Source organism: Neolamprologus multifasciatus, chromosome 5, assembly GCF_963576455.1.
Source record: "Neolamprologus multifasciatus chromosome 5, fNeoMul1.2, whole genome shotgun sequence".
NCBI lineage: Eukaryota > Metazoa > Chordata > Actinopteri > Cichliformes > Cichlidae > Neolamprologus > Neolamprologus multifasciatus.
The window spans coordinates 5,027,601-5,050,737 of NC_140443.1; the positions used below are offsets into that span (position 1 = coordinate 5,027,601).

The 23,137-nt window shown below is 38.9% G+C and overlaps 1 protein-coding gene across 1 annotated transcript in view; it reads left to right on the plus strand.

Moving 5' to 3' along the window:
* The first annotated feature begins 1,159 nt into the window (after positions 1 to 1,159).
* LOC146517887 (neurexophilin-2-like) overlaps positions 1,160 to 23,137 on the plus strand; it is a 60,175-nt gene continuing 38,197 nt past the window's right edge. Inside the window, exon 1 of the mRNA XM_085159529.1 lies at positions 1,160 to 2,032. Coding sequence (XP_085015655.1) covers positions 1,979 to 2,032 — 54 coding nt within the window. The 5' untranslated portion in view covers positions 1,160 to 1,978. The remainder of the gene's footprint in view (positions 2,033 to 23,137) is intronic.

The following is a 23,137-nucleotide window of genomic DNA, read 5'->3' on the forward strand; positions in this document are numbered from 1 at the left end:
CAGTGACGCTTTCCTTCGCAGGGAGGCAGTGCTGTGTTATTCACACGTTGATGGGAGCTACAATCAGGCTGAAAAGAGCCTGCATCCCAAAGACTGACAACAGATTGCTAATGTACAATATATAAACTCACAGAGAATTTTACAGAGCACCTCCTCTCCATCTGTGACCGACCAGCCCTACTTTGCAACCTCTGAGCCCATCAACATGGCTGCTGAAGCGGTCCCAGTAGCTGGCCTTGTCAGCACAAGACTAGAAGTATAATGGCATGCTACAGGTGAAATATGCTGTATCTGAAGAAGAAAGTAGTTGATCTGCAGACTTATATCCCCGGCTGTTGTTTCTCTTCATGTGCAGAAAATAAAATCTGCAATATTGCAGATGAGGAATGTGGAGAGAAGATCAGAGAAGGACATCAGTCATTTCTTTTGGGAGACACAGGGAAAAAGAAAAGTTGGTGTACTGGATAAGAACCTCATAGTATAAATGTTGTAAATATTGGGTCAAGCTACTGACAGAAAAACAGGTTGAAAAAACAATATATCAGACACAGAAAAATAGACAGCTGGTCAGTCATTCAGACAGACAGTTATACAGGAGGGACATGCTTCATCATACGCCGACAGAAAGTCAAGACAGCCATTATGCTTATACTGAAGAGCCCGTCGCTCAGTCGCTGACAGCAGTATATAATGCCACGCAGACAGAAACAATTCAGCAGGCCAACACACTGATCTCTGCACAAACTTGCAAGACAGGCAAGTAAACACTGTGCATCCCAGATCAGCTCATTTTAAAGGTGGCACAATCAGGCAAGCGGCAGCTGGGACTGGCCATCAGGGAGAAATGTGGGGCCGCGCTGCCCCAATATATCCATGCAACATTAATATTTCAAAATTGTTTTTCTGGGAATTTATAGTCTGGCTAGCTTGGGTTGTTGCCCTCCATCACACACGGTCAACTAAATGTAGCAGTGGAGGTTTGAGATTTTTGTGTAAGATAATGATTGTTTAGCAGTCACAAAAAGAAGACAATGGCATACATTAGTGTTAGACATTGTCTATCTATCTGTCTGTCTGTCTGTCTGTCTGTTAAAATGCAAGTTGATTCCATCCATGTTAATAAATCCTGCATTACAGCCAAACAAACTAAGAACAATCGATGTGTTGATTAGTGTATAACATATCTCCTCAATTAACGTCAAAAACAAAAGCAGTCAAAGCAATGGGGGACATTTTTTCAAACTGACTGATTTGTCCAACTAATGAGTCAAAAATATTCAGTTTACTGTCGCATATAACAAAGAAAGGGGAAAAACAACTTTGGAAACTTAAAAAAGAGACGTTACGCTTAAAAATCAGTGCAGTATAAATAAATATCCAACGAAAGCATCCTGTTTGACGAACAGAGCGTCAGATAGTGTCAGCAGTCACCTCTCGGTGTAAACACTGACTGGACAACATAATCTACATGCAGTTGTGGTCAGTGCGGTTTCCAATAAAGGAGAAGCAGCTGCGCGCCGTGACGCGCGCGCGAAAACAGGGAGAGAAAGACAGAGGGGGGTGGGGGGGGAGGAGAAGGAGAGATAGGGCGCGCGACAGATCTCATCTCTCAAAATCAGCCAGTTAGTATCACAAAACACAAGAAGCGCAGGTGATCTTCAAACGTTCCGCTGTTTGCCTCCACCTTCCAAACTGACTTTCGCACCAAACTTCCGTCAGACGTCCAGCATGAGCGGAGGCAAACACCATGGATGTGCCACATGAGGCGGACCGGAGAAACTGAAACCACCGCTCAAAGTTTGTCCGTAGAAATCACTGTGACTCCGACTAAGCAAACAAACAACTTTATCCGTGTTTGTCTCAAAAACATCACTTGTCGCCTGCCACTTGGGATTGCTTGGATTCCGCGGTGTGTCTTTATATGTTCAGCTGGGGAGACGCGTAGCTTTTCGGCGTGGTCCGCTAAAAGGAAGGTGACATGCAGGTTCTCAGCTGGACCATAGTTCTCCTGAGCCAGTGGATCCTACGGAAGGTGAGTTAACTGTCATATCGAGAAAAGGGAATTAAATGTGTGTTGGTCCACGGAGATTTGGATGATTTCGTAGAAAATCGTCTTCCTTCTTCCTTTAGAGGTTTAGTTTCCTAGAGATCACTCACCTGAGAAAATGATGCAAGCAATAACCTTTTACTATTTCCTCGTAAGAAATCGCATTTTAACTGCGTAAATCCTCCAGTTAGTCTAACTTGGCTTAAAGTTATATCTTCAAAACACCAGTTTAACCACGAAACAGACAACACGCCTGTTTGGAGGCTTAATTTTGTTTTATTTGACTGCAGAAAGGGTATGGTGACTTTTGCCCGTCTCCAAAAGGCGCAGATTTCTGCTGTCTGAGCATTTCCCCTATTAAGAAGCCCCCTCCTTATCTAGCTATCTATTTGTGCTCTTAGCAACTTCCTCTAATTTTCCTTCTGAAGTTAAACGCGCCCGTGGCTTCTTTTATTATCTCGTCATCGCTATGGCAAAGAGTTTGCGCGCCTAGTTTGGCTGCTGCAGCTGCTGCTGTGTGTGGATGAATATGCGCGTGCACGCACACGCGTGCTCAGTCGGCTGTGCACATTATATTAGAGTTTCTTCTTTTTTATTCTTTACACTGACTGTAATAATGCACAGACTTCCACACATGACAGAGTACAATACAGTACAACAGAATACAATAGAAGGCTGGCTGTCCCAGCAGATACACAGCATCTGTGCTCAGTGTGTCTTTGGCCTTAGCTAAATAAAAGAGAATAAAAACATGACCTTTCATCATATTCTTCCTCTTCTCCCTTTTCCCTACCTGCGACTCCTTCATCTTCCTCTTCATCTTTGCTCAATTTAGTTTTTCTCCAGTTTGGATCTCTTTATCACTATAATACACCGTTTAATGCGTCTGCAAATAGTTTTGGTATTTTTTTAAAATAAAAAACTATTAAACTGTTTAATAATTTTGCAATTTTGACAAAACATTTTAATTAGCTTTTTTTTTTTTTTAAAGTGAAGACTGTGAAGTCTTATTAACAAGCAAATGCTGCTTGATTTAAGTGACAAAGTGTATGAAGAGATGGCAGCTGGGTGAAAAACCTTGAGTTCCAACAGATTTGCCTCGTGGCCGACAATAACCAATATTCTCTCCAAGCAAAAAAACAAAAAGTGACTTGGCTGTTTTGCAATTTTTTTAAAGACTTTTTGCTGCTGGCATATTGGGGTTAGGTTGTATTGTGACAGGTAATAGCCCCTGCACTTCCTTTGAAGATTGAATGCAAATCATTTCACCTGCCAAGTAGGACCGCCAAGGCTCATCATGAGAGTGCCACTAGATTCAAGTATTAGGATTGACTTGGTAATAGATCGAATCAACCATGCTTTTCTGTAATGTGCCATTTGAAATTGTTGCGATAGAGATGAAGGAGGACAGAATCTTGTTTGTTTTCACCAACTATGCCGTGTCGATGATACAGTGATTTGGCTGGCATAATATGACAAGTTGCCTCCTTGGGAGCACTATTAGGTTGAGGGATTAAGGAGTGACGAGCTAAAGGAGGCAGTGAAGAAGTGAAGGCGGGTGAAAAATTGGGTAAACAGCGAGGAGGCATGAGGGAAAAGACAAGTCAGCAGAAGGAAAGAGAGGGCTACGCTAACCACACCTCTAACTTCATTTGACCACCTTTAATGGTCTATTAGAGTAACTTAAAGGGCTGTTTAAGTACACGTGTAAGTGCATAAGTGAGTTTGCAAGGGAAGACGGGGAGACAGAGCGAGAGAGAATCTCATTTTATGTTTTTTGACAGCATTTAAAATGTAAAACCTATTTTGTAGATCATTTCCATAATATCTTTAAAATGAATTTGCTTTAATGTATTTGAATGGGTGGTTTTCATATTCACGCAAAAAAAAAAGAAGAAGAGAGAAACCTAATAAAACAGTTGCACTTCCTTCATAATATGTCCTCTGCTGCGATATTATAATTTTTTCCACCTTGTGCTTTGAAATGATAGCTACAGTAACAGTACTACAAAAGAAGAAAAGACGTGTGAAAAGCTTCTTTGCTGTTTTATGCTCCCTGTAGAAACAATAGCATTAGCCAGCATCTCAGCCTGACAAAATCCTCTTATCTCCCCCCATAAAACAACTAGCTATATACCCCAGGGATATTTCAGAAACTGAGTTGCTTTAATTTCATTATATATAGTTCCTACTTCCTTTGCAATCACGTCTCATGTATTCTGCATAGCTTTGCGTTTCCATAGTCTCCGTAAACGTGTGTGAGAAATGCAGCCGAGTATGTTTCCACGCCTCAAGTGCGTGCCTACATATTATTCACTTATTCGCGCCATTGTGGGGGGAAAAAATCTGGGCTATCAGAAACAGCGGGATCAGATGATTTTCCATCAGGGATTAAAGCAGGTGGTTGGTGGTTTCCTTCCCACTTGCTGTCTTTTTGCCCATCCTTCTGGCTGTCTGCGGATCATGTGAACTGTCAAGCAGACAGGAGCCACCACTGGCCTGTAATCTGCACAAATTATACTCTCCATTTACAAAGCGATTAGATATGTAATCTGATAAAACATGATGACTGAAGCAATCACATTACTGCTGTATCTGTTGCCTCTGAAATTCTTCCCTGAGATCAAAGAATTAACCTACAAAAATAGCACAGATACTGTATTTTAATTTTTTTTAATTTCAGTTCTAAGACAGTTTGCTTAAGGTCAACCAATGATCCATTTTATTTAATTTGATTTCTCCTTTTTCGACAGCACCATGCCCCCATTTTTGACAAACCATTACTTGTGAAATGAGTCATCCCTTGCTTGATGCAGTGAACACCTCGGGCTTTGTATTAGCCTTAAGGAGAGGGAATCTAAATGTGCGAAGATTGATGTAAAATAAAACATTACATAGATTCTGCTTTGCATAAAACCACAATCATCATTGTTTAGTTGTTGGAGCGCACGTAAGACTGTAAATGCAAGCTTGATTGTATTTTGATCACTGAATTATTGCACTGTTTTTAAAAATTTTGCAGAGGTAAAGTTGGGTACTAACAACCTTAAAATCCCACTAGTGTTATGAAAACTCTAGATGATCCACTTATAACAAATGGAGGCAAGCAGCAGGCAGAAAATCACTATAATGGTGCCAAAATTAAATTACAAACAAAGTGTACAACCTCCTGTTTGGCAGACAGCTCAGATACATGTGGAGTTGCAAGAAAGGAAGCATTATGTGTGAAATTATTGATAAGGCAATGGTATTATTTTTAAGATGCACGGAAAGAGAAAGCCAGAACATGCTGCAGATTCTGGAAAGAGCTGCTGCTCTTCTCACGGCTGAACAGGCCTTTGCGGGTGTTTGCTTCTTTCCCTGTCAGAGCTTTCAGTTTCTGTTTGACATGCAGATAGAAAAGATGACCCTGGGTCAGGCTTTCAGTTACCTTTCGTGCACTGTGAATGTATTTTTCCAAAGTTTGTTTTATGTAGTTTAATCCAATTTTCTTTATATGATGCAAAAATTATAACAACAGCTACCTGGACGTGCTTGCAACCTTTGAAGCCAAAGCACAACACGATCTTTAATATAATATTCAACTCTCAATGCTGATAATTATTAGTTATAGGGAAATGGATGCAAACTGCATTTCATTGCCTTGTACCTGTGACATGTGCAATGACAATAAAGTTGAATTCTATTCTATTCTATTCTATTCTATTCTATATGTTCAGTTGCTTAAGTAAGAGTTGTGATACTGACAACAGTCATGCATGTATGTAATGAGCTTCAAATAAAGTATTCACTAAAAGTGCTCATAAAAACGAGAAAGGATCCCCGCAAGAACCAATCTTTTTTATATTATTCTACTAGATTATTGTTGCGCATGCATTAGTATTTAAGCAGGATTTTACTTTTTAAACCAGTTTAATCTATACAATCAGTTAGTTTAATCAATATCAGTTAATCCTATCTTTGTTAACTGATCAGTTGTAGCCTCCAACTTTAAAGTAACTGCAGCTGTAAGTTATTTATAATCAAGCAAGTTGCAAAAAATGGAAATACTACAGTACAAGTGAATCACAGAACAGCCCTGAAGTGAAAATACTCAGTTATATATCACAATCACGAGGGTTTATTTTCATGTAATTCTGATTTTACTTCACAATTTCTATTTTTGTGCTGCTTCGTGTAATGGTAGTGTCATCACAGCTCGTGAATTTGCATTCAAACTTTGTAATACAAGATTTCTAAGACTTAATTAATTTAGCTGGTTCTTTATTTTCTGCCAGTTTTAATTCTGAGGATAAAAATATGGTCATGCTGCTATTAGTTGCTGCTATTTCTAAACGCTCTAAGTTACCCAAGAATCAAAAAAACAGGGGGAAGTGATCCAGGTGAATTTCCTTAAATTTATATACACAACAAAAGCACGAGTCTTAAAAAGCACAGGTTTTTTGTAAGTGTGGAAAAAATCTAGTATGGAAGCTGTTGCTGATGTATATTGGGCTGTAAATGGCGCGTCAGCTCGTTTCCTTACTTCATTCTGCCAGTCTGAAGCAGAACATGCAAACAGACTTTTTCAGTTGAAGAGAAACATCAGTGAAGCAAAATTCAGGGTTCCCTTAAAGTTCTAAAAACTATTTTTAAATAAATTTTAAATATGAATATTTTGCATGTGCCAGTCCTCTTTTACATGTCCTGTTTTACACCTACTTAAAACCAAACTATGTTTGAATTAAACACATTTTCAAAATTCACAAAGTTTTTTTAATAGTTATTAAACTCTCACTCTGATTGACGCCATCATAGTACAATCTGTTCAACGATCAGTAATAAGGTAAAAAGGTTTAGTCATTAAGAGCGAAAAACTGTGAATACGTTGGAGTGCTATTTGAATGAAACGTGAAACAATTTTCCTTTTTGTTTAGTTGTTGTTCATTTTTTCTATTGTAGGTGAAACATTTAAAAAAATTTGCCTCATCATTATCAGTGAAATGATCAGTACCATGCATCGTGTATCAATTTGCTGTATTGATGGTGCTAATTCTGCTAGCACTGTTAGCTTTTCTCTGCAGAAAAGAGAGAGGAAGAAAATAATATAGCATGTAGGTATTGGTAATTAAATACAAAATAAAGCTAAACTTTAATTATTAATAAAGTGGAACACATTTGCAGTCATATTTTAACAAATTGATAAGTTAATAAATAAAAAAAACAATTAAAAACACATAAAATGAGCTGAAAAATGTACATTTTATCCGCTGCATCTTGAACCAAATGCTGGCGTCTTAGGCTGACCGGTTTCCTTAAAGCTAAAAATACCAGCAAAGTGAAAATGCACCTGAAACCCATCACCTGAAATATTTGAACGTTTATAAGACTAATTCATGCTGATGCAGTGACGTAAGTTGGGCTGTTTGTGTGTTCTTGTATCAAATTGAGGGCTTGTGCAACAACTGCACATGTAAACTCGCTAAAATCATCGGTTCACCCTTTTAACAGTACCTGTAAAGGATCAGATGAAATTTAACTTAACTCTTAGTGTATTTGCTCCGTGTTTATTCCATGTCTGCTGTTTTCTATAAATATTCCATAAAAACACATTTTTAATTAAATTAACTAGGACAAGTTACTTATAGTAAGAAACAAAAGCAGTTTTGCATGAAATAAGCCGGTATCTCTGTTGAATTTTGCAAACTAGCCCGCAGCTGTCAGAGGAGTCTTGCTTTGGTTTAGACTGACTGGGCTGTGAGTGCCAGATGGTAGGCTTTCACATTACTGCAAATAACACTGGCAATCGGTTGAAGCTTTTATGTTGGAAAGAAACACATGGAAATCAGAGCGGCAGAAGCAGACAACTTGAATAAATTCCCCTTTTCGTGTCTCGTCTGGTCTCTATTGGTGCTTCAGGAAGCTCAAGTTAATAGAAAATGGTAAACACAATGTCTTTCGTTTGGTAACAGTTTAAAGCATCATGGGAGATATGGCAAAATGTGTTTTCATTGGTTTAATGTTTGGTTACTGGCTCAATGAAACATATCTTACTGTGTTCCTGTGTCAATCTGAATTCAGCAAATGAGAGTTTAATAACTGAAAAAAGGCTTTAGTGCTGCTGATTGCATGTACACTTTTCTCTTTCATAAAACACTAATGGGGAGTTTGGGGAGTTTATTCACTAATGATTCACATCATTCTTTTATATATAACATCATAATCTGCAAATTAACACAGTTGTTAAAAAATACTGACCTTAAATTATAGAAACTGTGTTGTAGGGTGTATTTATGTAAAAAAACACACACACACACAAGACCATTCAGCTACTAGTAAAAAAACATGAAGTTAAAATAGGTTGAAAAATGAAAATTAATAAAATGTTATTTATATTGCATATTTAAGGAAAAGCAAAAATACTTTAAAACAAAGCTTAATAAGATGAGTTTTAGTTGGTTTTTAAATAGGCTGTCATTTCAAAATAAAATGCTATAGAGATGATTATTGCTACCTCATAAATTTAATAGACACATCAGGACACAAGCGGTTTTAATGTGTCAAATTACAAGTTCAGTGCAGTACATATACTTTACATATAGGTTAGACTGGCGCATCCATTGATTCAGAGTGGCATGTGTACATGCAATCTAACTATATCCAAAATGAAGGTTGACATATAACATGGATTAGAGTAGCAAAGGCATTCCTTTATTCATTCAGACCCTGGTGAGACAAACACACAGCAACACACAGCAAAGCAGTAAGTGTTCCAACCAACGTGTCACAGTGTAAGCTTTAAAATTAGCACAAAACATCCCTGACCTGTTGCTGGAAAAGTGAGTTCTTGAGCTTCAGTGAAAACGCGGCCAAACAGAGAGAGGCAGAACACTGGGCTGCACATCAGACCATGCGACCCAGGTTTCACTGCCAGGATAATCTGGAAAAGAAGGCCTGTGGACAGCTGCTGCCTTAGCCCCGAGAGGATCTCACGTCTCCCGGCCCGAGCTACCGTCCAGCCTCCGATGCTGATCTTTGTGTAACTGCCAGCTTGAGTGGTGGAGGATGTGGCGATAATGGAGATAGCTAGAGGTTTTTGGTGTGAAACTGTGTTTCTTGTTCTATTTTCTGTCATTATCATTTTTGTTTTCTCTTTATAGTGGCTCAAAGTTTGTTTGCTCTGTATCTCCCGAGTGAAGGTGAGAAGGATGAGGGCAGAGCGGGCAAAGCACATATGGAGGTCCGGGTCAACATAACCACACCTGAACTGTCTTGAACTGATCTCTAGGCACACTGCAGAACACACACTCACACAGCATTTTAATGCATCCCGGCCTATCTCAATGGAAGGTCTACCATTAGTACAATAGTACTGTGTATGACTCACCAAGTCATATAGAGCAACAGTGGAAAATTGCTCCTCCAGAGGAGTTGGTTGGTAGCTTAGAAAAAAGGGGGGTGGGGGTTCTGAGGAGCTGATAACATCAATTTGAAAATACGCCTCGTAATCTGTTGGCTGTAAATATGTGCGACACAGACGTGCACGCAAAGAATGGACCTGCGATAAAATGAATTATCCCCAAACACTCGCATTTACAGCTGAGAGATGAAATTAAGGAATGCAGGGAATAAGGCTTCGTGATTGTTTCGTGTTGTCATCACCGACGTGGGCTTACACAAAGCTTATTTATCACACAGCAATTACCACTGAGGTGTTACAGCTATGATGGCAGGGAGGAGAAAATGAACACTTAGCTGACGCCGATAAAGGGACACTACAGCTGGGTGTGTCATGACCCTGTAATGCGTCTGCCAAGAGGGCAGATATCCATCACCGCGCGGCGTCCTGACCAGAGGAGAAGGGCAGCTGGAACTCCATCACTTTATCCATCACCTCCTTTTTTTCTAATGGCAACTTTAATTCAGAGTGAGACCCAAATGTTTGAGTGCATTCTTTTAAATATTCAGGTTGATTTATTTAGGAGTTGCTTTTTTTCTGGTGCACTTTAAACATGCTGTCTGATCAGATATATATTCTAATTATTTCCTAAGATACTTCCCAGTTTTATGACGGGTTATAAAGACAAAGTCTTTGTTTGTCTTGCTTGTTTTTAGCCATGCTAGCAGTCAATCCACCACTTTGCTGCAAACTAAAATATCTCAGCAACTATTAGATGGATTGCTATGACATTTCGTACAGACATTTGCGGTCCCGATAGGATGTATCTTAAAGACTTTGTTGATCCCCTGACCTTTCTTTAAGCACTGTCATGAGGCTGACATTTTCCTTTTTAATGCAATATCTCAACTATAGGATGGATTACCATGAAAGACACACACTAATATCATTATAAAGATGAAATATTATCACTTTGTTGACTATATAGCATCCCTTAAAGCTCCACATCAGGTCAATAAGTTATTTTGATCAACGCTTTGAATTATGACCAGGTGAAACTAGTGGCATTCCCATCAGTCCCAACTGTGTTTTGTATTTATAGTGAGAAAAAGCATGTTGCTAATATTCTAACATGGAAATAGTCAATATTTTAGCTTTGAAGCATCATAATCTTATTGTTGTATTTTATAAGTTAAACCCATAGATACAAAAGATGGATTTAAATCAGAAACGTTCTTTTTAATGGTCAGCAGGGGGCGACTCTACTGGTTGCAAAAAGATGTTTGGTTGTAAAGAAAGCTACAAGAAAATGACCCTCAGTTCTTTCGGTCAATGACCTCACTGAACGCTTTGCTGATGAGTTTATCAGTGATTGATGGGAAGCATATTTTTGTTTGTTTGCTTTTTAGTAATGTATTCTGCTGTTGTTTTTCCTGAATCTCCGCTGGGGTTTAGTTGTTGTTGTCCTCTTTTGCGTGACTTAATAAAATAAAGCAGCAGAGGGAGATTCTAGGTGAAGTGGTCAGCCCTACTTTGGATCGGTCTACTCGCGTTGCTCCACTTTGAGAGGTCCCCAGTCATCTTTGTGATGTGAGCGGCGTGTTAATCTCTCTCTCTCTCCCTCGCTCTCTTTTTCCTGGCTGCAAGGAGCAGAGTCGAGCTTTGGAAATAGATCACATCAGAAGGGACGCTTGGCTCCTGATGATGGGCACTGTGTTTGTTTCATACATGCATGATGAGTAGCTCAGCTCTCGGCGGGGGCCACCAGTTATGGCATAACGCTCAGCTCCCCCTGGGAGAAAACACATGCTGTGCTTCATACTTTTGCTATTTGATACAGCAGTGTGTGTTCGCGTGTGTTTACTGGTGCGAGAAACAACCATGTGAACTGAACCCGAGCTCACACGGAGCAGCGAGACAACACGCAGAATCTTAAGACGATGACAGATTGTGCAAGTGTGCGTGTCAACGTGTGGCAGTTTGCACGCACAATTTCCAACGACCTTTATTTTTACACTAAACAAGCACTTTAGTGGGAACAGCTGTGCTGCATTACGCAATGACAGTTTACAATCAGGTCTTATACATTTTCAGAAACGTGATAATTCTTGGTTGTGCTTATTATTAAGGTCATAAAGCGTGGACGTTCAGTTCAGTTCATTTTTATTTCAAACATTTCAAACATGTGCCTTCACAATCATTACAAAATACCATTCCATTATTTGTTTGAAAAGGAGTATAGGCAGAAGTATTTACTTATTTGTCCCTACCCCCTCAAGTTTTACCTCGCATTCATTAAATTTTTTTTTTAGTCTTAAATTAAACAAACAACATATGAAACAAAAGTACAACAAAACAAAACATACATAAATCAAAAACAAGAATTTAGCAAGCCCCACCACAGTATAGTTTTTTTCATATGAAAAATACAGAATGTGTATATTTGCAGATACACAAGTTATGGAAAAACAAACAAACCAAAACAAAAACCCCAAAAAAGAACCACAACACCATTACCAGCAACATTACTGTCCTGGGTTAACCCCGTTTTCTTCATTCTTATACTTATTATTTAAAATTAGGTTTTTATATTTTACTTTAAACTGTTTTATGTAGGGATGCCCCGATACCGATACTGGTATCGGGTATCGGGGCCGATACTGTAAAATGTGTGTGTACTCATAGTCGTAAAAGTTAACCGATACCATGAACCGATACCAACTTATTTCATTAATCAGAGGGTGGCTTGTCATTTCTGTTGTAGTTTTTTAGATTGGCCACTAGGGGGCCAATTATTATTTTATTTATTATTTATTTAATAATAATTATTTTGTTTGTTTGTTTACAATATGGACACTCTGCAATAATTTAAAAGTTTAATTTATTCGCAAACCTAATTTGTATTTATTTTATTCCAAACAGAAGTGTTTATTTATTATTCTGAAAGCTCGAGACAGTGCCAATAGTTCAGTGATATTTTGTAAAATTACAATGTGGAGACTCTGCAATAATTTAACAGAAGTGCTTATTTTTCACTTGAAATTTTTTTGTGGTCATTTTTATTAAGATTTTATTTTTTATCGGCAGGGAATATGATAAAACCTGTCTTCCAATTCATTGCATTTGTGTGTGTGTGTGTGTGGTAGAAGTATCGTTTTTTTTGTACTCTGTATCGGCAAGTACTCAGATCCAAGTATCGGTATCGTATCGGTTTGAAAAAATTGGTATCGTTGCATCCCTAGTTTTATGTTTTTACTGTCTTTTATTTCTTCTGTTAGACTGTTCCATAATTTAACTCCTGCAATTAAGATAGACATAGTTCTTAAAGTTGTTCTAGCACTGGTGGTAAACTGCTCTGTATTTCATTGAAAAGTATTGCGTATAGTTTGCTCCTCTTGCAATCTCTTGTGAAGTGAACAAAACATCTATATAATGCTTATTTTTCCCCCTTTTTTTATACATGTGCAAAATATTTGTTTATGAATATCACGCACCTGTAGCAGTTAGGTGGTATGATTGAGCCCTGGGTATTCACAGCATCTTATGATTAATAGTAACACACCTGGGGGAGATATATAGAATAGGATTTTGTAATGAAATATTAAAGCGTAATCCAAGCGACACCAAATATCATAACTCATGGTGCAGATGGCAGAGAATGCTCAGGGTCAGCTCAGTGTGAGGACCCTGCCTCGCATGAGACCGTGGAGGAGGGATTAGTTTTTTATCATTTTTTAATATCGCAAGCACAGCTTGTAATGCATTAATTCAGACAAGCATTGAATTTATTGGAGAAGGGAGGGAGGATGAGATGGGGGGGAAAAGACATAGGTAACCCAGCTGGATTGGTGACTCTTTTGCTAAGCCTCAGTATGCATCGAGACTCACAGTGTCTTAATAAATAAAAGATCATGCAGTGGACATATGAAGGGTTTCATGTTATGTTTTTTAAGCAGATGTGTAATAATGTAGTCTTGTCATCTTGCATTCTTTTTTAGTCTGTGCAGGATTTCAGAAGCTACACAGGATGTATTATTCGATACATTTTCACGTTTTTGTTTGTTTTTTGTTCTTTGGGGTTTTTATTTTTATTTGTTCCCCGCACATTGTTCTCCCATGTCAAAACTTTCTTTATATATTGTTCCCTGGACTCAAGCTTAATGGAGAGTGGTCAGGAGATTTCAGTGGAGAAGCGAGCACTCCGCAAAGACCATTTGGTCACAGATCCCTCGCGCCTCACACAGTCCATTTCCCTGTCTTTCGCTCTGGCTGTCTTTCATCTTACACCTCTCTCACCTGCACCTGTCAAAACCTTCACAATTGAGCTTCTATCTTCCACTTCATTGTGCCATTTCTCCTCTTGCAAGCTCTTTCCACTTCCTTGTCTTCCCTGCTCCAACACCTTGATACTGGTCATGCCCGGCCTGCGACTAATTTTCCCAGTGTGTCTGATTAAAACGTAGCCATGGAAGAAATAAAATATGTCGAGAGAATTTCATCGTTTTGGCTTCCAGGTTCTCGTGTTCTGATATTTTTGTGCTAGGGAGACAAAATTTGGGCTTTACTTTTTCCTTTTTCCTCTCCTGGTGGTTTTTGGCTTCAGTCACCATTTTTTTTCTCTGTGTGTTTCTGGATCGAGACGTGGCAGTTCTTGCTGCTGAATTATATAGAATCTCTGCTTGGTTTTTAGTTAATTAGCCCGAGCAACGAAGAAGCAGGGGGCACGGGGAGATTGATGGCAAGAGGAAAGAAATGGTCTGTGTGGAGGCGGCGAGGGTAGACTTTCCCTCCTTTAACTTAGTCCAAGTTGGCCCAAAGGAGACTGCTGTGGAGGGAGTCTAGGTCAGGGGTAAAGAAGGAGAGGAGTGAAGAGCAAACTGAACTTGAGGCTGTGTGGGCAGAAGGAAACATCAGAAAAACATCTCACATCTTAACTGCCCTCACATTGGCAAAATTGTAATATACTCCTTATGCAGAGCTTAACTGTCAGCATGTGTTGGAGGACCTTGACATGCATTTTACCACTCTGTGCTTTTAATGCTATTATAGGTTCTGAACGAGAGAACGATGCATAATGTAGCTCTGAGTGAGGAAGTAACCTCGTAGAACCCGTCAGCACATATTGTTCTCATAAAGCTTGTGGTATGTTTGGCTGGTGTACAACATTTTCTTGGTAAGAATAAAATCCACTTATAAAAATGCCTGAGAGGAGAAATGCCTGACAGAGTAGGCTGCGATTATTTCTTCATTAATCTGAAGTTAATTGCAGACATCTTGAAGTTGTGTAATTGGAATGATCGCTAGATTTTTTTTTCCAGGAAAAATTGCATGGGCATGAGATTTACAGTGCTTGCCTTTTGACTTCTTTAGCGGTTCCTACACATTTTCATCCCGGGCTGTAATATATTGCTGTCCTGTCACCCCTCTGTTATGTGCAAAATGTCCTTTGGCATTGATGCTTAGACACACAGCCCACTGCAATATTAGTGGCCAGAGATAATGGGAGTATTTTAGAGACCTGCAAAGTTCACCTTTGGATGTTGGAGGGAAGGTACTGGCATAAGTAGGAGGTTTGTCAACCAGGAAACAGATGTTTTTTATCATGTTTTAATGTGTTTTTTTTTATATAATTTTTAAAAAATATTTTTACCTTCTAATGTCACTCCATTTTTTTCCCTTTGTGCTTTGGCTTCCATTTGCCGGTTAGTTTTAGGCACTAAGAACTAATTGGTTGGGTTTGAGAAAAAAACTGGACCTCTTATGAATAAATGAACCACGCCGGCAGCTTTGACAAAACTGCTTTACTTTACAGAATAACAATGGACTGGTATTTCTAAAGCAGGGGTATAAGGAGATCCAGGCAGAGAAAATTTTCTCAAACAAATGTCTGGAATATCATTCATGCACACATACGTGTCCTTTTATATTTATGTATATTTATATTTATACCTTTATCTCTATATTTATTTATCTTATTATTTATCTATCAACATCTCTTTTTCTACAATCATTTTATATGAGTGTTTGATGTTTGTTGTATATTTGCTGCTATGACAACTCAATTTCTCTCTGGGATTAATAAAGTTTCTCCGATTCCTATTCAGTGGCTCTCCTGTGTACGTAGATTACAATGACAACAATAAAGACAAAGGAAAACACTGCACCAATTAAAATAACTCTACTGTAAATATGAAAAAAATAGAAATGTTCAGTCAAAATCCAATAATAGTTCTGTGTTTGTAAACGTGGCCCTCTGGGTACAGCTCTAAGTTCTAAGAGATGTTATTTAAATTTTGCTGAGTCATAAATGTTTTAGCAGATTATCTTTCATGTAAATCCTTTAAATCTTTGTGATGTTTAAAGGCTTATATAGGAAACTGTCCAGTCGTATTACACCAGACTACGCTGGTTGATAAGCACTTAAAACATCCATACTTTACACTGTAATATTAAAAGCAACCTTTTGTGGTTATGCTCAGTATATTTAAACAAACATGGATAAAGCTCCTAATGGGAATAAATGTTCCAGCACAGTTATCAACTTGTAGGGAGACTGGTTTTTCATCATAATCAATTAGTTCCTACACAATCACAATTGTTCCCCATCAATAATCAAGTGGCTGAGCATATAAACTTACCAAACCTAACACATAAGTGATATATTAAGAATAACAGCAATGCTATTGTTGTCCAACTTGCTAACGTGCTTTCCTGTTGTCATAGGAATGTTGCTATAACAAAATGAACACTTTATTTATGTTTAGCAGAGCTTTGACACTTTTGCTCACTTGTGCAGCCAGTAAGAGATAATTTGGTGCACTTGACTCATCAATGAGACATTTTGAAGTTAACCGAAGCAGCTCTAGGAAGTAGATATAAATACACATGCTTTGTTTTAGGCCAGCTTGGCAGGACTTATGCTAAATGTTTTACACGGTGACGTAGATAAGCAATGAGAGGAATCTCTGGCCTGCCAAAAAGTTTACAGTAGGTGTTTTCTGTGGGAGAGAATAACTGCATGGACTTTGTAACACTGCAGACATTTGACATGCTGAAACAGCTTGATATGTCTGCTTTAACACTAGAACCAATTAGGTGACAACAGTAGAGGGAACCTCAGATTCTGGCATTAATGGAAGTAAGTGGGACTGCAGCACCCATCGCTCACAGCTGGAGCAAAAGCACTCATAAAGAAAATCTCGTTTCTTCTGTTTCCTGATCAAAAAGGTGCAGATGGAGCCAGTTTCCTAAAGCCTCAGTTCACTCTGCTCAGCAGATGTCACCCTCCCCTCGGCAAACACTTGGACAAACCCCAACCTGCTTGTAGCGACATGACCAGTCAGTGACAGTGACATAATATGGCACCTAGAGAACCAGACAGACAGAGAATGAGTTCTAGGAAGTGATAGAGAGACAAATGAAGAAACAGAATCATATGTCCCACCAGCGAGAGGCTGGGCATCTCTCTGCAGAGAGCTGTGCTTCAATAAGTTCAGCTGAGGAGAGCATGAACAATACGATGCAGCAACAACAAGGAGAACAACAGCAAGATGCTATCCCTGAAGGACCGAGCAGGAGATTGCTGACCATACTCTTCGTTCTCTGCCTCTGATTTTGGGAAAATAAGTTGCAAACAGCATAACCTTAAACTCCCAGTGCATGTCTGCTGTAGGGAAATATGTTGCATCATAGAATGCATGAAGTGCAACTGACTAGAGTTTAGGGATGAAAACACAGTCACGGGTGAGCTGAGCTAATATGCGAGTCCTTTGATGCGGCTGGTCCATCCTGTTTTCAGTGCAGGACTTTAGACTTTGGAATTCATATTTATTTATTATTCATATTTATTAACTGAATAGCTGCCGACCTCCATCGGGTAGTCTACATAAATTATAAGACGACTGCATTTGCACAAAGAAAATTTCTCACATAAAATAGCAACCCATTTTTAAAAATAAGAAGATATAAATAGCTTTGAAAGCTTTGCTTAAACACCTCTGTTCAGCTCATTCTGGCCAAAATAAACTCCTCATGCCTTAAAATGGATTGGATGGCACTCCACACCTTTACCTTAAGCATGCACACATCTATGAACATTCATATTGTTCCCCACCCTTGTTTTCACCAACCATTCCACTGTAAAACACCCAGACAGTGATACCGAAGAAGCATGCCAGTGTGTCAGACTGGAAATGTATTTAATTTAACCCTCTTTAACATGGTGAACACAGTAAAGTCACGTCCAGCTTGATAACACAAGTTTTCTGCTTGATCACATTTTCAAACAGCGAATGTTATTTTACTAGTCTTTAATCAACACTTCTGATCGACAGCTACACCCCACACGTTTCCGAGTTGTCTCTTTAGGTGTGTAATTAGCAAGATTTTTGAAATTTGGGTGGGTGAGATTGTGTGAGATTTGCCACTGTCGCCCTTGAGATCGGCGGTCCACACCAAAAGCGGTGTCACAGCTAGGGATGTTTCTGGCTACTGGCTGTTTAAACGAGAGAGACAAAATTAAGCTAGGCCTCGTCTTAAAGACAGAAACACCTCAGAAAACATTTAACACTGAGCACACTTCAAATGGACAATGTTCAAAACTGGCCAGACAAATATTTTGTGTGTATTTTAGGAGCTATATGAAATTGATAATCATGCTACACGTTAATCAAGTGTTGCTGAAACATGCACAAACTTGTGCCATGTGTAACATTGCAAACACATGATGTCTGATTAGTTTGGCTAACGACAGCAACAGCATGGCCTTGGTTTCTGAGGGTGTTTTCACACCTGCAGGTTGTTTTCTTTGGTCCAAATCAGTTTATGTGTTTGTAAACTTGGAGCTTTTCCTTGTGGTTTGGTTGTGAAGTGAAATCCAAGCGAAACAAACTGTGCGTCACTGCGGGAACGACAAAAGTAAATACACGAAGAAGCTGCTGTGTTCGAAGACTGTTCGAGAATCTACAAATGGTAAATGGTAAATGGCCTGTATGCACTGACAGAGGCGAGGCTGCCGGACACTGGCGCCACCAGGCCCTCTGACCACCACCAGTAGGCAACGGGTGAAGTGTCTTGCCCAAGGTCACAACGACGAGACTGTCCAAGCCGGGGCTCGAACCGGCAACCTTCCGATTACAAGGCGAACTCCCAACTCTTGAGCCACGATCGCCCCGTCAGTCATATCACAGCTAGTTGTTAGCACATACAGACATCTATAGTGCCTTGCCACATTGACAATACAAAGCTTACACGGTGATGTGACATTTAGCTCAAACTTACATTGTACGCCTGATTTGGTTCAGATTGAGGTCAATCATAGACCAGCGTAAGTCTCAGCACCTAGACTTGATACCATTTTCAATACCATTAAAAGACAATGGCAATACAAACAATAACATTAAGAACAAAACTACTTTTAACTTGTCTGAAGCAGGGCAATATTATAGATTAAGATAACTAAATAATTGAATTTTTCCCAGAGATAGTGTTAAAATGCTATATTTGCAGGTTGACTGAGGGAGTGTTTTATACTACAGTTCATTACTGATCAAACAGAGTTGGCAAGCTAAACGGCAACTGTTTTGTTTAATTGTTGGCAGAGTTTTCTCAGCCTTAATCTGGAACGTAACACTTGTTAGAAACAAATGACTGGGCTCTTTAGTCAAACTAATGCTGTCTATTAACATTAAAGATGAGCAGGATGGATGATGTTTGCTATCTAGCTCCTGCATTAACAATATTGTTTTACTATTGGTCATACGTGCTAGCTGCTACCTAAACAATAACTTAACAGATAGTGGATGTTTCTGGCATTAATGTGGTAGATGGGTTAATATTCATATTAACTCTTTAATGCATAAACCAACCTCTCAAAATTCCTCATGAAATGTTGTTCGAGGTTCTGAATCTGCTCCCATTCATTTGTTATCCCGCTAGTGAGGGTTGTGTGAAGTTGTGCATCAGCTGGAGGAGGCATGTATTGTTGGCGTCGATACTGTTACAATTTTTTAGTATCCATTAGTGAATATTTTAAAAAAAAAATTGAAACCTTATTTAGGTCAGAGCAGCGCTGCATAAACATGCAGTCTCGTGTATCCCTGCTGTCCTTTACCACTTCTCTTACCTCCTCCTCTCAGCTTCGGTGTCATCCCAACTCTACTCGTTTTGTAGGTATTCATTTCCTTTACGTTTTTTTCTCTGTCACTCTGTGCTAGGATGTTTTTGCACACTAGAGATAAGGAGGCCAGGGTGAACTCATGTCTTGCTACATCAGACACCAAAGTACTGTGAGGCCAGCAGTGCGCCCTGATGGCCTGCTGAACCACATAAATCACACGCATGCACACACAAGGACAGAAAGAAATTGATTAAAAAGATATCTGTGAGAGATTGACTGCCCCGTTGCCTTGTAAAGCAAAGTGTACATTAAAAAAAAGAAAGGGAAAAAAAACATAGTATTTCATATACGTACCTGTGCAGTAGTCTGGTATCAAAAAGTGCCGCGTGAGACCTTGAATGAGTAAAACCCTGACTTCTGGAGCGCCACAATTTACGACGGGGTTTACTAGATGAACATCATTCTTATGATGAGGACTTAACCTTAAAGTAACATCAAAAATGACACATCCACAAATTTTGCTCTGGTGTAATTGTGTACCTCAAGGTTTCTAACATCGAACAAAATCTCATCAGGCAAAGCAATTTCTGTTGAACTAGACGGACATTATTTGAAGATAGCAACATCCACTAAATAGAGATTAAAATGAGATTTACAAATGAATGCTGCTGATGAATGTTTTTGTGTAATTTCCTCGGATGTTTAATCCATGAGGTCAGTGCTTCTCGCTAGCCCCCGCTGCACCACCGTTTCAATTGTATAAATCACATTCCTCCCCCATCTTTTCCATTTTTATACCAGATGCACTCCCAGGTCTAGTTATGATCTTTCACAGGGTGCAGCATTAAAATTTTATGCGTTCTTAAATAATCCGTGTGTTGTAGACCATGTTAACATTTTTCCGCAGCACCTAACTAAACACCTCTGCCGCCTTTACGCCAATTGCATGCACGGTGATTTCTATTTTTGCAAGAATTGATTTTCATCTGTGATAACAAATGTTCTTTGTTGAGATATCTACCCACCCTCCTATTTTCATTTAGAACGTCTGATGTAGCAAAGATTAGATTCTGTTGCCAAATGGTTCGGTTAATGATTTCATTCTTGTTTCTTTATTGAGATATCAGACCCCACTGTCTCCTTTCCATTCACATTTCCCGTGTTGCAGAGATTACATTCTGTTGCCAAATAATTTCATACTTGTTTTATAGATCAGATTGAATGTCACGTCAGATAAAGAGATGTCAGTTCTTAAAGTCTTAGTATTGTATGTCCAACCAACATTGAATGTGTGCTGTGCTATTTATTCATATTTATATTTTCTTCCTTCTTTTACCACAAGCTAGGAAATTATTTGTCGTTCAGCTGATCAAATGAAAAGAGTTTCTACTTCTACTTTGGAGAAATCCATCTGATTAGAGTTAAAATACGATGTGTTGATGCGTGGAAACATAAAAAAATAGAAATGGGTGAACCCCGTTCATAATGTAATTTGTTAAATTGTTATGAAACTCTTCCGCAATAACCTATTTGAGGGGTTTTTGTTTGTTTTTTTGTTTCAATATTTGCAAAAAGAATGTGTTTTATTTTGTTGGAAGCTTTTAAAATGAGTAGAGATGCTGTTAAATATCAACCTCCTCATGCTTTATTCAAAGTGTCTGTGGTGCTGCTTAGATAAAATCCTCTGTATAAAAATTACTGGTTCTCAGTTGATCGGCAGTGACTCACTTTGCTGACGGTTTTATGTGTGATATGTGTCTTTAATTTAAATTCAGTCTTTTTCTCTGTATTCCTCATGACTGTACTTTGTTTTATTGATGCTATTTGCTTTGTGCCCTCCGAATGAGTCATGAAGAAATATACACTCACCTGCCACTTTATTAGGCACACCTGTTCAACCGCTCGTTAACAAAAATATCTAATCAGCTAATCACGCCGCAGCAACTCGGTGAATTCGCAAATGGGCAAGACCCCTGCTGAAGTTCAAATTGAGCCTCAGAATGGGGAAAAAAGGTGATTTAAGTGACTCAGAACATGGTGCTGCTAGACAAGCTGGTCTGAATTCAGAAAATGTTGATTTTCTAGGATTTTCTGGCACAATTTCTGTCAGCTAAGAACTGAAATCTGAGGCTACAGTTTGCACAGGTTCATTAAATTGGACAATAGAAGTTCGGAAAAATGCTACTTGGTTTGGTAAGTCTCGATTTCTGCTGTGAGATTGGCCGTGTGGCATAAACCACATAAAAGCATGGATCCGTCCTGCACTGTATCAACAGTAGAGACTGCTGCTGGTGGTGTATTTGTGTGGAGGATGTTTTCTTTTTGCCCTCTGAGCCCCTCGGGTGGAGCTACGGTCTACCTGAGGATTGTAGTTGGCCATGTCAATCCCTGTAACACACACATCTCCCGATGGCTGCTTCCAGCAGGATAACACAACATATCACAAATCTCAGATCATCTCAAACTTGTTTCTCAAAATGAATCAATTGTACTTGAATGGTCTCCACAGATCTAAATCCAAGAAAGCATCTTGTGGAGCCTTTGGTGGAATGGGAGATTCACATCATTCACATCATGGATGTACAGCCAGCAAATCTACAGCAGCCCTGTCATGTTGTCATGTCAATATGGATCAAAAACTCTGACGAATGTTTTCAGCACCTTCTTCAATCCCTGCCATGACGAATTAAGACAGTTCTGAAGGCAAAAGAGGTACTACTGTACCAAGGTGTACCTAATAAAACAGGTAGCGGTGAACAGTGTTGGTCAAGTTACTTGAAAAAAGTAATCAGTAACTAATTACTGATTACTTCCCCCAAAAAGTAATCCAGTTACTTTACTGATTACTTATTTTCAAAAGTAATTAATTACTTAGTTACTTAGTTACTATTTAAAAACACGATTTACAACCTGAATAGGTGATAAAGCGATAGATTCTACTTTTCTGCATAATCCATAATACAAAATGTAATCAAATGGAAAAGTCCCTTTTTAAAACTTGTTTTATTAGTTTTAATCTTTTAACTTTATGCATCAAGCAAAAATTTAATTATATGCACCATTCTCTGACTGGAAGAAATTAGTTTAATATTTAAACCTATTTTCTGCACATTCCAGCACATAAAATATATTTTTTTGTGTGTTTACACTCAGTCTTTCAAATAGATACAAGTAAAACACAGCAGAAAATAAATAAAGTCAAAGACTAGCGGTCCTGTTGCTCTATTTTCACCTGTAAAGCAGGACTGAGGCAGGCGGAGGTTTACCTTGGTGCAGGTGTGCCGCGGCGGTCAGTGGAAGAATCCGCGAGTTTCTCTGTGAGTTTCCCATTACGTGGTAGCGCACTCGGAGCTTGCTTGGAAGTTTAGGGGGGGGGGGGGGTTCGCTGTAAAAAGAAGTTTTCTTCCCACTCACAACGGACACTAATGTTTTTGTCACTTTTTATGGAATCAAACTCAAAGTAAGGTCAGTACTTCCACGCTTTAAACGCTGCACGCTCATACTCTCTCTGCACTCGATATATTATCCATTGTTGATCTGCACACAGCTGTTGTCACCAACATAGCACTTGCTTACTAGTGATGGGATTTCCGGC